This window comes from Equus przewalskii, chromosome 15 (assembly GCF_037783145.1).
Source record: "Equus przewalskii isolate Varuska chromosome 15, EquPr2, whole genome shotgun sequence".
NCBI classification, from domain to species: domain Eukaryota; kingdom Metazoa; phylum Chordata; class Mammalia; order Perissodactyla; family Equidae; genus Equus; species Equus przewalskii.
The window spans coordinates 39,054,844-39,066,858 of record NC_091845.1 but is presented as its reverse complement, the minus strand read 5'-3'; the positions used below and the strand labels follow the sequence as shown (position 1 = coordinate 39,066,858).

Genomic DNA, 12,015 nt, shown 5'->3' with positions numbered 1-12,015 from the left:
AACCCCCATAGGAACTGAGTTTGTGGCTGCTGTCTTGGGCCAGAGCCTGGGCCTCCCCTCAGGAGAGTAATCCCCTCCCAGTGTACCTCTGAGGATAAGCAGAAACAGCTTGCCCTTGGAAACTCCCACTTGGATGGGAGTAAGGCCCCCCCACCCCCGCCCTGCCACGAGTGACCCTTCTAAAGGGGTCTTTGGACTGAGCCCCAGGGACACAAATTGTTTCCTCTGTGACTTTCTCTGTCCAAATGTAGACAAAGCTATCTTGGGTCTTAAAGAAACGTCTGAGTGAATTAACAGTTCTCAGGCGAGGGGATGGCTTTACACCCCCGTGCTTTGGTATTACTGTTCTTACAGTTTCCAGAGCTGGGCTTGGTCTTTAAGGGCTCTGCCAGTGTTTCACAGAGGTGAGATCTAGACCTGTGACTTGACCTGCATGGGGCCAAGTGGCCTTCAGAGGAGGCAGGAATGCAGAAGGCACCCAGCTCCAGGCTGTGGATCATAAGCTGGGCAGGGCTGTCAGGGCTCATCTCGCCAGCAGCACCACTTCCTAGCTGAGTAACTGCAGAGCATGTTAGATCATATCGAACCTTGATTTTCTCTACTGTGAAGACAAAATGAGAGAGTGTCTGTGAACATGCCCTGTGTGGTAATGGGCGCAAGAGGGCGCTCACCAAAGTGCAGTGTTCTCCCCTTCTTGGATGCTGCTCCTGGGCTTCTGGGCAAGACAGCCGAGCCCAGGTTCCCCAAGTGGCAAGTCAACCTCAGGAGCAGCAGCAGCACAGTCCTGTGGCCTCAGGGCAGAGAGCAGGGCTGGAGGCACCCTGAAGGGAGGACAGAGGGGCTTTCTGCCACTGGGTGCCAGACTGGACCATTCCCTGGTGACTGGGCCATCATGGTGCTTTCAAACCCTCTGGCTGCTATCATAGATGGAGTAGCCTTGGCGTCAGCCTTGGTTCTGGTTAGGAGGAGGAGCCTCCTCATTGAGGCACTGAGTCTTCAATCTTGTGGCTTCATCCTTGTGGGAGCTGTGCCCCCTACTAATACGTTGCCAGGAGTAATCCCACAAGCAAGCTTTTCCGGAATGAGCCCTGCTCCGTGCCTCACTACGTGCGCAGTCCTGAGAACACCTCCACAAGAGCTCACAGGCTGCGTAAGGAGACACCCAGGTCAACAAATTAGCAGATACTTTGGGAAAGAACAAGTACTGTGAAGAAGATAAACAGGGTGATTAGATACAGAGTACCCAGGAGGTATTTTAGATTGTGTGGCCAGAGGGGGCCTTGATGAGGAAGTGATACTTGATCTGAGACCTGCACAGCTACCTGGGCCCAGAGCAAAGGGAACAGTGAGTGCGTAGGCCCTGGCACAGAAGTGAGCTCCGAAGACCACTTGGCAGAACAGGAGGCTTCTGTGTTTGGGGTGAGACAGCTAAGGGGAGATGGCAGGAAAGGAGGCCAGAGAGAGGAGGGGGCTGGGGTAGATCATGGGGCTAGTAAAGAGTCCCCGTGGTAAGTGTGATGGAATTCCACTAGAGGGGTTTGAGCCTGTAAGCGATATGCTCTGATTTATATGTAGATTTTATGGAGGAAAAAAATGTTATTGGCCCATGTAACTGGAAGTCCAAGGGTAGACTTGAGGCATAGCTGAATCTAGGGCATTAAATGAACTCATCAGATCTGCTCCTTTCTCCTTGTCTTGGCTTCACTTCTGTCTATTGACTTCATTCTTAGTCTCTCTCTGCATGTTGAAAAGGCTACTGACCACTTTAAGGCTACATCCTTCTGACGAATAATCCAAAAGGAAAAAAGACCCTCTCTCTCTTATTGTTCCTTTACCAAGTACCACGGAAGGGCTGTGATTGTTCCTGTTTGCAAGGTCACATGCCCGTCCCTGCATCCCTAGCTGAGACCAGCAATTGGCCCAACCTAAGTCATGTACCCAGTTTACTTAGGGCAGGGTCAGTGACAGAGAGAACTACATGTCCCTCACGTGAATAGCAATACGTGTCTTGTTTGTTCTGGAGGCACAAATTATCCCATTTCCTTTAAAAATTTGTCTCCTTTAAGGGACAAAAAGGCTATTTCATTCTCTTTACACCATCACTTAAACTGTATGACTCTGTTCTCAAGATTTTTCATATATGTCTTGTCTCCTGAACTCCTCTAAGTTCTTGCAGGACAGGAATCATGGTTTCTTTATTTTCTATCTCTCCCTCTCCCACCTATTGCTCTTCACTTATGTATTCATTCTACAAGTTTTTATTGAATACCTATTACATACCAGGCACTGTGCCAGGGCCATGCTTTCTCTCCTGATTTACATTTCAAAAGATCACTCTGGCTGCTATGTGGAAATGGCCTGCAGGGGAAGGAGAGTGACCAGTTGAAGGCTATCTCCTGGGGTCATCCAACCAGGAGGATGATGGCATAGATTGGTGAGGTGGGACACAGAGATGGAGCGATGTACGCAGATCGAGGTACAGCCAGTGGGCAGTGGGGAGGACTCTTGAGCAGGAGGGTCTGGCAGGCAGTGGGTTGTGGTGTGGGGTTGAGAGTATGTGGCTACCTCTGCACTGCTCCATGTACCTGGCAGCTCCTACAGGGCAGGGCAGGGCTATCTGCCCCTTCAGCCCTGCCTCCTGACAGCCCAGAAACTTGAGCAGGGCTTGCTACTCCTGCCTGTGCTAAGAGCTGTCCTTGGCTGCTGTGAGGCCTGCAGTGACCTGGGCCAAGGGTGCCACCAGTCCTGACCACCCCGCTGACCATGATGCTTCCTCCTCAGGTGAAGGAGTGGCTCTGTCTGAACTGCCAGATGCAGAGGGCTCTGGGGATGGACATGACCACTGCACCTCGTTCCAAGAGCCAGCAGCAGCTGCACTCCCCAGCCCTGTCTCCTGCCCACTCCCCAGCCAAACAGCCCCTGGGGAAGCCGGAGCAAGAGAAATCGCGGGGCCCAGGGGGACCACAGCCTGGCCCCCGCCAGGCTGAGACAGCCAGGGCCAGCTCAGTGCCGGGGCCTATCCAAGCAGCTGCCCCTCCAGAGGTGGGGAGGGTGCCTCCTCAGCCCCCCCTCCCCATCAAGCCTTCCACATCTGAGACCAGGCCGCCTGCAGGAGAGGCCATGGCCAAAAGTGCCACCACAGTGCCCTCTGGGCCTGGTGCTGCTGAGCAGACCCAGGAGGGCCTCACTGGGAAGCTCTTTGGCCTCGGTGCATCGCTGCTGACCCAGGCAAGCACCCTCATGTCTGTGCAGCCCGAGGCTGACCCCCAGGGCCAGTCTGCCCCCAGCAAGGGGCCGCCCAAGATCGTCTTCAGTGATGCCAGCAAGGAGGCTGGCCCAAGACCGCCAGGATCAGGGTCTGGGCCTGGGTCAGCACCTGGAGCCAAAACTGAGCCTGGAGCTAGAACAGGTCCTGGACCAGGGCCTGGAGCCCCAGCGAGAACTGGGGGAACAACCAGTCCAAAGCATGGCAGAGCAGAACACCAGGCAGTGTCCAAGGCTACTGCCAAGCCAAAGACCATGCCGAAGGAAAGGGCCATCTGCCCACTGTGCCAAGCCGAGCTCAACGTGGGCAGCAAGGGCCCAGCCAACTATAACACCTGTACCACCTGCAAGCTCCAGGTGTGCAACCTGTGTGGCTTCAACCCAACGCCCCACCTGGTGGAGGTAAGAGAGCTGGACCAAGCATGTTCCTTTGGGCCTCGATGAGGGGCCAAGCCCTGGGGTAATGGGGGGCATGGGAGCCAGAAAGAGCTGCAGAGAGCCGAGTCTCTCACAGCTACAGGACTGCTCCTACACAGCTAATGCTGCAGACGGGCTGTGCTCCATTTTCTGTCCCTGCCCCAGGCCCTCTTTCCCCTCAGAGAATTAACTGGCACAGTGGATGGGGTAATGGTGCCCGCTGTCTCTGGCTGGCTGACCAGTGCCCTGATGCTGGAACCAAAGGTAGCCAGGCTTAGGAGGCCCTGAACTGGCCTCCCTATTCCCAGCTATCATGGCATGGTCCTGATGAACGATGCCAGCATCCCCTGCTCAGGTTGGAATAACCTGAGGTTCCCACCCTGCCCTCGGTCTGTGACCCTTACAGGGGGGCGAAGTACTGTTAGGAAGAGAGCTGTTACCCTGTGCCCAGGGTGGGGCAGGCCATGTCCCACTGTCCAGGCCAGCCAAGTGGTATCCTCCCTCCATCCCCTCTTCTGAGGTCATGGTGTTGATGTCTACTTGTCAAAGCCATAGCCTTTGGTCCACATATTTTCCCATGGCTGGCCTTGGCTCTCCTTGGTGCTGCTTGTGGGGATACTCAGAGATGCTCTTCTCACCCAAAGGAAAGTTTGAGGGAGTGCTGGGATTGGGCCTGTTTCTCTACAGTCCCTGCTGCAGGGAAATGTGTTGGATATGCAGAGCTCAGTAGAAGGGAACAGGAGGCCTTGTGTTCTCTCAAAGCTTGGAGCCCAGCCTGGGAGGCTCAGAAGGTGCCAAAGTACCCTGGCAGAGCTGGACCAGCCTGGGCCTGAAGGCTGCTTCTGCTCCTCCCCTTACCCACTTTGCCCTGCTCAGGCCATGCATGTGAACCTTACCTTTGCTGCCTTGGGCATAGCTGGGTATGTCCCCTTCCTTGGAGTGCCCTTGGGGTCTGTGTTTGGCTCATTTTGGCAGGTGGATGTGTCCTACCCGTGTCATGTCAGGAGATGGTCAAGCCAAGTCCCCTCCTCCTGCGCATGGGCAGCTGCCTGAGCCCTTGGGACTCCTGGGCTGAGCTCTGTATGGCCAATGGGGGACAGGCAGGTAGAGTGCAGACCACTGCTGGCCCAGGGTGGGACAACAGAGGAGAGCATGGTGTTTCCATGGTCTCTGTGGCACCTTGTCCTGACTTGCCATGGGCCAGGCGTCCATGGGAGCCTCCCAGTGTGATGACGAAGACTGCTTTGGCCACCACAGGCTTTATTTTCCAGCATGCAGGGAGGGGCAGCCCTAAGCAAGACAAGTGACCTCCTCACATGATGCCCATGTGGCCCTCCAGGCCCCACACTGCCACTTTCCTAAGCCGTAGGTCCAGTGGCTCACTGAAGGACAGCTGGCCTGGCTGATTGGTTGGGGAGGGGGCACCAAGAGGTCGCAACAGGACTAGAGGAGCTCCAGTCCAGAGACTGCCAGGTATGTGCTCACTGCCAGTTTTGTAGGTTGCCCCGATGCTGAGAGACTGTGAGCCCCATTGGACTGCTGAGCTGGCCAAGTCTGGAGGACCCTTGTCCCCAAGAGACCTCCTGACCCACATTTCTTCATTAAGCAGGATGTGCACAGAGGGGAGGAGAAAACTGTCTCTATCCAGGAGAGTAAATGTTCCTGACAGCTCCTTTCAGCAGTTCCTGGGCCAGGCCATGGGAAGTGCTGATTTAGCCAAAACAGAAGTGTCTTGGTCACATGCTGACTCTGGATGAGCATTTGGATTCTAATCTAAGCCTCTCATTAGCTGCTTGGTTCTCGCCTTTCTAGAACCGGAGCTTCTGTTTCTTGATGGCCAGCATTGCCCCTTGCCCTCCATGTCCTGCTGTCTCTGTGTCCTGCCCCACTGCCAGCTCCTTGGTCAGGACCACCCTGGCCTCCACAGGATCTGATGGGTTCCATGGGCCTGACAGGAAAGCTGCTGGATGTCCTGGTCCTAGCTCCTCACCACCCCAGGCCCTCTACTTCCCTGCCTTCTGCTCCTAATGGTCAGAGGATGGCCCAGCTTCACTGACTCCTTTCTCTTCAGGGCTCTGCCTGTTAAGGCTGTTATTCCCAGAGAGCCTATGGCTGCTTCTGGGGAAGGTGTGGATGTGCAGCCATGATGCCCCCTCCTGTGGTTCCCACCCCAAAGATCGGAGACTATGCCACCATCCGCCATTAGAGATGTCAGCTGGAAACCTGGGGTCATCCTCAACTCCTCTGCTCTCATTTCAGCATCCACTCCACAGACAAAGTCTCGCCAGCTCTGCCACCCCACTGTCACTAGAATCTGGCCTCTCCTCCTCATCCCTGCGGCCACAGCCCTACTCCAAGCCCTTATCCTCCCTCACCCAGACAGTGACCAAAACCTTCTTGTGGCTGTCTGCCTTGGCTCTTGCAAGGGGCTGGTAGGGCAGGGCTGGGGTTTGCTATGTCCCTCTTCCTCTCTCTCTCCACCAGCATTGTTGCTTTTCTTCACTGAGGCCCTTAACCAGGCCATAGGCCATCTTTAATCTCACCTCAGTGAATGGGCACTTGGCCATTCAGAGCAATTTTATGCTTCTCTGTGACCTATTTTGTGTGTTTCTTGGTTAGAGGCTCCTGATTTCTCAACAGGTGGCCCAGACACATTCTGCCTTGGGAGTGAGTTGGCAGGGCCAGCAGGTCCTTCTCCAGGTCCAAGGGGTAGGTCTGCCCTGGCTGTCTGTTCTACGCCTTGCTTGACTGAGGCCAGCCCACCAGGCTTGGGATGACTGTGCTGTCTCTGTGTACAGTGTGAGGGAGGGATTGACCAGGGGAGCCCCACTGCCAGCTCCCCACAGCCCTGTTAGACCTGCTGTGGCTCCACCTGAGGCCAGAGCCAACTGTCTGGGCTGCCAGGTTGGGAATTTTCCTCAACACTTCTGAGCTGTAAAAATCCTTTTTACCTTCTTTCTAGACAGGGAGTCCAGAGCATACAATGGAGGAGGCAGTAAAACCAGATCCCTTTTCCCTTTGAAATTTCCTCTGAAAAAATTACCAAACTGCTAGTTACTGAGTCATTTCATAATTAAGAGTCGTTGATTCCAAATTTTTTACCTATTTATCTTTTTAAAGGATAATAGTACCCTCTGGCTTAATTTTTAATTGGACTTCAGTTCAAAATAGAGTTTGTGAAGAAATTAGTGGAATTGGAATTGTTACAGTAACACTGCCAGTTTCTTATCTTATTATAATTGCCAAAATACCAGCTGTGCCCCTGAGAAGTGGGGCCTCTCTGGGCAAAGGGCCTGGTGCCTGTGATATGTGGGGCTGGGTTGGGTTTATTTGGGGCAAGGGCTGTGGCAGGGGCATCAGGCAAAAGGCCAGCAGCTTCCTCTGCTCGAGACCTGCCTCAGGCTGCTTCTAAAGGTAGTGATCTCAGGGAGCCCTGTCTCCTCCCATGTGGAATGAGAGTGATAGTACTCCTTCTTATGTTTCTGTGAGAGCCAGGTGAGATGCCTTCTGTACCTCTGATACTTATGGAAGGTCCAACACACAGTCAGCCCTCAAGCCAGGAGATTGGTACCAGAGTGTCCTAAAAGAGTCTCTGTGCAGGGAAGAAAGAGTCCCCACCAGCCCCCCAATTATCTGGGTATGAATTGACCCTGTGGCCAGTGAAAGGTCATAGTTCCATGAGGGATGCCCCACAGGGAATGAACACATTTGGTACTGCAATATGAAGGGAACACAGCCTGGTCATAAAGGCACATGTTGGGGATATCAGGGAGGATTCCTTTTGTTGGAGGCAGAGGTCCAGAAAAGAGGAGTGTAGGCATGTCCAGGGACAGGGAGGGGCAGGGTCACAGAGTCAGGAGAGGAACAGCAGCACCAGTGATGGCTACATCTGTGGTCCACTGTCTGAGGCTTGGGCTTTTTACCTCTGGGCATTCTTTTCTCTGGAGTTCTCATCCACTGCCGTCTGCTCTGGCAGTGGGGCTGGGAGCTATGTTGGGCCAGGCAGCTGGCCACAGGGTGTCAGTCGGGCTGGCATCACTGTAACCAGACTGACATGTAGGCCAGCTCCACATATAAAGAGATTGTGTTCTGCAGGATCATTCAGACGATGGCAGACAGTGCAGGGAGGATGCACAGCTTCCAGGGCAGCCTCACCAGGCCCCGTTGGCCCATGAGGCACAGTAGCCAGTGGTCCTGGAAGGCAGCATATCTCACCTACCTGTGGGGTGCCCCACCAACTCTCTCAGACAACTCACTTCCACACCTGGCTCCATCCGATGGTATGCACACCTATACCTCCCACCTTTAGGAGCTGATTGCCCATGGGGGTCTCCTACCTTCCTAGCCCCAGAAGGGAACTGGACAGAGGGATGCAAGGCAGAAGTGGTCATCACAGTCTTCCCAGGTCCCAGATCATCCCCTACCCACTTGCAAAAGGCGGCAGGCAAAGGGGTCAGCAGGCAGCAGCTCCCCAGCTGGGGCTGGCTGGGGGTGGGTGAGGGAGAGTGCAAGTGAATGAATGAATGAGGGAATAAACACTAAAGGGGGAGAGTGAATGAATGAACAAGTGAGTAGAAGAACAGGGAATGAATGAGCAGGGGCACGGGCGGGGAGCTTGTTGGGAGGGCAGAGATGAGAGCAGAGTGAATAAAGAAATTGGGGCCTCAGTTAGCAGCTGCGTTCCAGTCCCCAGGCACAGAGATTCTGCGCGGCCTGCCTCCCATCCCATCCCCATTCCCAAGAAGACTTGGGCCTGGGACAGGTCTCCCCTGGCTCCCCCCCTACCGGCCCCAGTGCCGTGTACCCTTCTCCTCCAAACCCCAGAGGCCTGGGAAAGGGCCTCGAGCAGCCAGGCCAGGGGTTTATTTTTAGCTCTTACCTCACATGCCTCCTCCTACCTGCCCTTCCTCCCTTCCTTGCTGCCTGCTGAAGCAGAGCGAGGAGCAAGAAGGCTGACTGAGCAGCCCCTTCTGCAGCCCGGCTGCCTCTGTGAGTAAGTGTGGGAAGGAAGAAAGCTCCAGTGAGCATGTGACCACAGGTGACATGGTCTACTGAGGTCCAGGCCTCTGGGCTCAGGTAAGCTGGCCGCTGCAGGGGCTGGCTCTGAGCTCTTGGCATTAGGTCTGCCTCCTCCATCCAGGCCATCCTTCAAAGGTGGCCTTGCTTCGTTTGGACTGTTGCTTCTGGGGTGGAGTCTACAGGCCAGAGGTGCGGGTTAGAGGTTTGCCAAGCCACCAAGGTGAGCCAGGGAAGATGACATAACCTTGAGAGGCAAATCTGGGATGACTGTGTGCAGGGACCCAAGGTGGGGTCAGGGCAGTGTTGCCTTGGGCCAGCCCCCTCTTTGGGCCTGGACCCAAACCCCATCATGCTGATCCTGAGGCTGGAGAAAGGGCTGTTTGCTCATTTCCAGAATTCCATCTTGGCCTCTGCCTATACCCCTCCCACTTCTCCAGTCTTTTTGCCATCTCATAGTCTTCTCTGACATGAGGGGATTTCCATTGTGTCCCACATACACATTGTGTGTGATGTTGGCGGCATGTGGGCAGGAGTCCTGGCTCAGGCTCTGTGCTCTCCCATGCCCTGTCCATCTCAGGGCTTGATCTCAGCCTATTCAACACTCTCCCCAGGCACTTCTAGGGGTGGACCCTGCCAGGCCAAGTGAACCTAAGGCCCAGCAAGTAGCCAGCAACCATGGCTTCATAGGGGTTCATGTGGGGATACGTAGAACATCAGATAAGGTCCAAGGGAGTCAGCAGTGGTGCTGTGGCCAGGCCCTCAGGGCACAGGGTGAGTACATGTAGGCCCACTGAAGGGTGCCCCTCCATAGCTGGGCCTCTCTGCCCAGGACCTGTGTTTTGGATTGGGCCTCAGGGCAGAGTCGGAGCTCCAGTCTCAGGGAAGCAGTCTCAAGGCCCTGAGTAACAAGCCTGTGAAGCAGGCCTATCCCTCAACACACACCAAGGCCCTGCCACCTGCCTGTCCTGGCCTCCGTTGGGGGAAACCAGGGAAGAATCATTGACATGGCACCTGCCATGGTGGCCTGAGGATGCCAGGCTGAGGGCAAGTACCCTGGAGTACCACTCTTCCAAGACTCTGTCAGGGTCTGACTTGGGCCCGGGGGTGGAGTGTGAGGTAACAGTGCTGAGGCTGTTGGCCCACTTTGGGCTAGCAAAAGCCAAGGGCTGCCTCCTTGCCTTGCCCTCTGTGACCCTGTGGTTCTGCATCCTGTAGTTCCAGTAGCCAAGCTGCTGGTGGGATCCTGAATGTCTGGGTACCCAGGATGAGCAGAAGCAGGAAGGTGGGAGTGCCAAGGCTCTGCACCCACAGGGTGAGAAGAGGCAAAAGTGTAGACTCATTCCCCACACCATTGCCTGTGGGCCCAGATAGGACCTCTAGTCTTGCCAAGGGGGAACCCTGATTCTAGAGGAGGCTCCTGAGGGACATGTCCCTGTCAGTCTCTGACCTGCTGCAGGAATCACCTGCTCAGGGCCTGGGATGCTCAGACCCCTACTTGTGTAGACAGCTAGAGTTGGGGGACTTCAACTTGGTTTCTAGTGTCCTGGGAACTTCACCGATGATACCCATGTCATACATGGAATGACCTGTTTGGGGCTATGGCTTCCAGGAAGGCTGCATGCCAGCCCGTGTCTCTCTTAGTCGTGACTGTGTTTCTGGCCCCCAGCACTGAGCCTGACACAGAAAGGGTGACCCTGAGAGTAGTAGAGTGATGGTCAAGGATTTGATCCCAGCCCAGCTCTGGAGGAAGCAGGGCCCCTGCCCTAAGGGCCAGCACACACAGTCCCCATCAGAGGAACAGTCTAGAGACCTGGGGGCAAGAGGAGGCTTCTGCCCGAGGATCTTTGCTGGCCTTAGACAAGGTGACTTGGGCTGGGGGATGTGAGCAGAGGGGACTGCTCAGCCCTTCCACCGAAGCAGGGCTTCTCCCAGACAGCCTCCCCTGAGCCCAGGAGTCTGCATCTTCCCAGCACAGGCCTTCTTTGGGAAGGGCATGGGGAACGATAGTGTCTGAGCCCTGAGAGCTAGGAGGCCAGGGAGGGGCAGTGCATCCAGGGGGTGCTCCCTGTCTGATGCCATTCCTGGTCTACAGGGGCTCTCGACTGCTGGAGTCCACACCAGCTCCCAGGGGCTGTTTGCTCCCTAGGGGTGAATACCCAGTTCCCCTTCTTCTCCAAACCCTTGTGCTATTTGTAAATCACCCCCTTCGCCCCCCCCCACAGTTGTCCCCCTTTTCTGGCCAGGTGAAAAGCTCTCTATGGAGTAAGGAAGGGACTCTTCTTTTTAGTTTGTCATTTTAACTCTGTATATAGGCATCTAAAGGATGGGGAAGTCTGTCATTTTGGAGCAAGAAATCTGTCAGTCTTCTCTTCGTGCCTTTGGTGTCATGCTTTGGAAGGCTTTTTCCTCCTTAAGTTTACAGAAACAGTCACAGAAATATTCTTTGAGTGCTTCAGTGTCTTTGTGATTTTTATCAACCCCCCTCCCCTCTCATTTCCTTACAGAAGACTGAGTGGCTCTGTCTGAACTGCCAAACTAAGCGGCTGCTGGAGGGCAGCCTGGGAGAGCCGACCCCCCTGCCACTGCCCACCTCACAGCAGCCCCCTGTAGGGGCCCCTCACCGTACAGCTGGAACAGCCCCTCTGAAGCAGAAAGGGCCACAAGGGCTGGGCCAGCCATCAGGTTCCCTGCCTGCCAAGACCAGTCCCATGCCCACCAAGGCCAGCCCCCAAGCCAAGCCCCTCAGGGCTTCTGAACCCAGCCGGACCCCAAGCAGTGCCCAGGAGAAGAAGACAGGAGTCCCAGCTAAAGCTGAGCCTGTGCCGAAACCACCTCCAGAGACTTCCCTTCCCCCTGGGACTCCTAAAGCAAAGACCGGGGCGCGGAGGACTGAACCTGCCACCTCTGCTCTTCCAGAAGCCCCCAGGGGTGGGGAGGCAGAGGTTAGTTCCATTCACTTCCTGGGGACCCTTGCTCTCAGGCAGGACAGTCTAGGGAAGGGCTTGGCTCCCTGCGGGGCTGGGATGTAGGCCTGGGGCAGGGCTCTTGTGGTCACAGAGGAGGGCAGGGATGCCTAGAGGAGGCCCTAGTGGGCCTGGAGCCTATGAGTTCTAGGCTGGTCCTGTGTCTGGCACCTTGTCAGATGCTTTGCTGGGTTTTGCTACCATTAGATCTAGGAAAGTTTCTCTTTGAGAACCTAGGGCTGCTTGAGGTTTGCCATGGAAACCGCAAGTTATTCAAGGCCAGAGAAATGGATAAGTGGGCACTGATCCCCTGGGAGGTGGAGGGACCCTTCCCCAGGGCCCTGGAATTGAC

At 55.4% G+C, this 12,015-nt stretch overlaps 1 protein-coding gene across 2 annotated transcripts in view; it reads left to right on the top strand.

The window, feature by feature from the left end:
• Positions 1–12,015, top strand: part of BSN (bassoon presynaptic cytomatrix protein) — a 97,229-nt gene that overhangs the window by 65,192 nt on the left and 20,022 nt on the right. For both annotated transcript variants that reach the window (XR_011526976.1, XM_070575253.1), the window contains exons 3-4: positions 2,782–3,666; positions 11,205–11,642. Coding sequence is in view for 1 of the 2 variants with exons in the window: in XM_070575253.1 (XP_070431354.1) it covers positions 2,782–3,666; positions 11,205–11,642 (1,323 nt within the window). In the remaining variant the exon portion in view is untranslated. The remainder of the gene's footprint in view (positions 1–2,781; positions 3,667–11,204; positions 11,643–12,015) is intronic.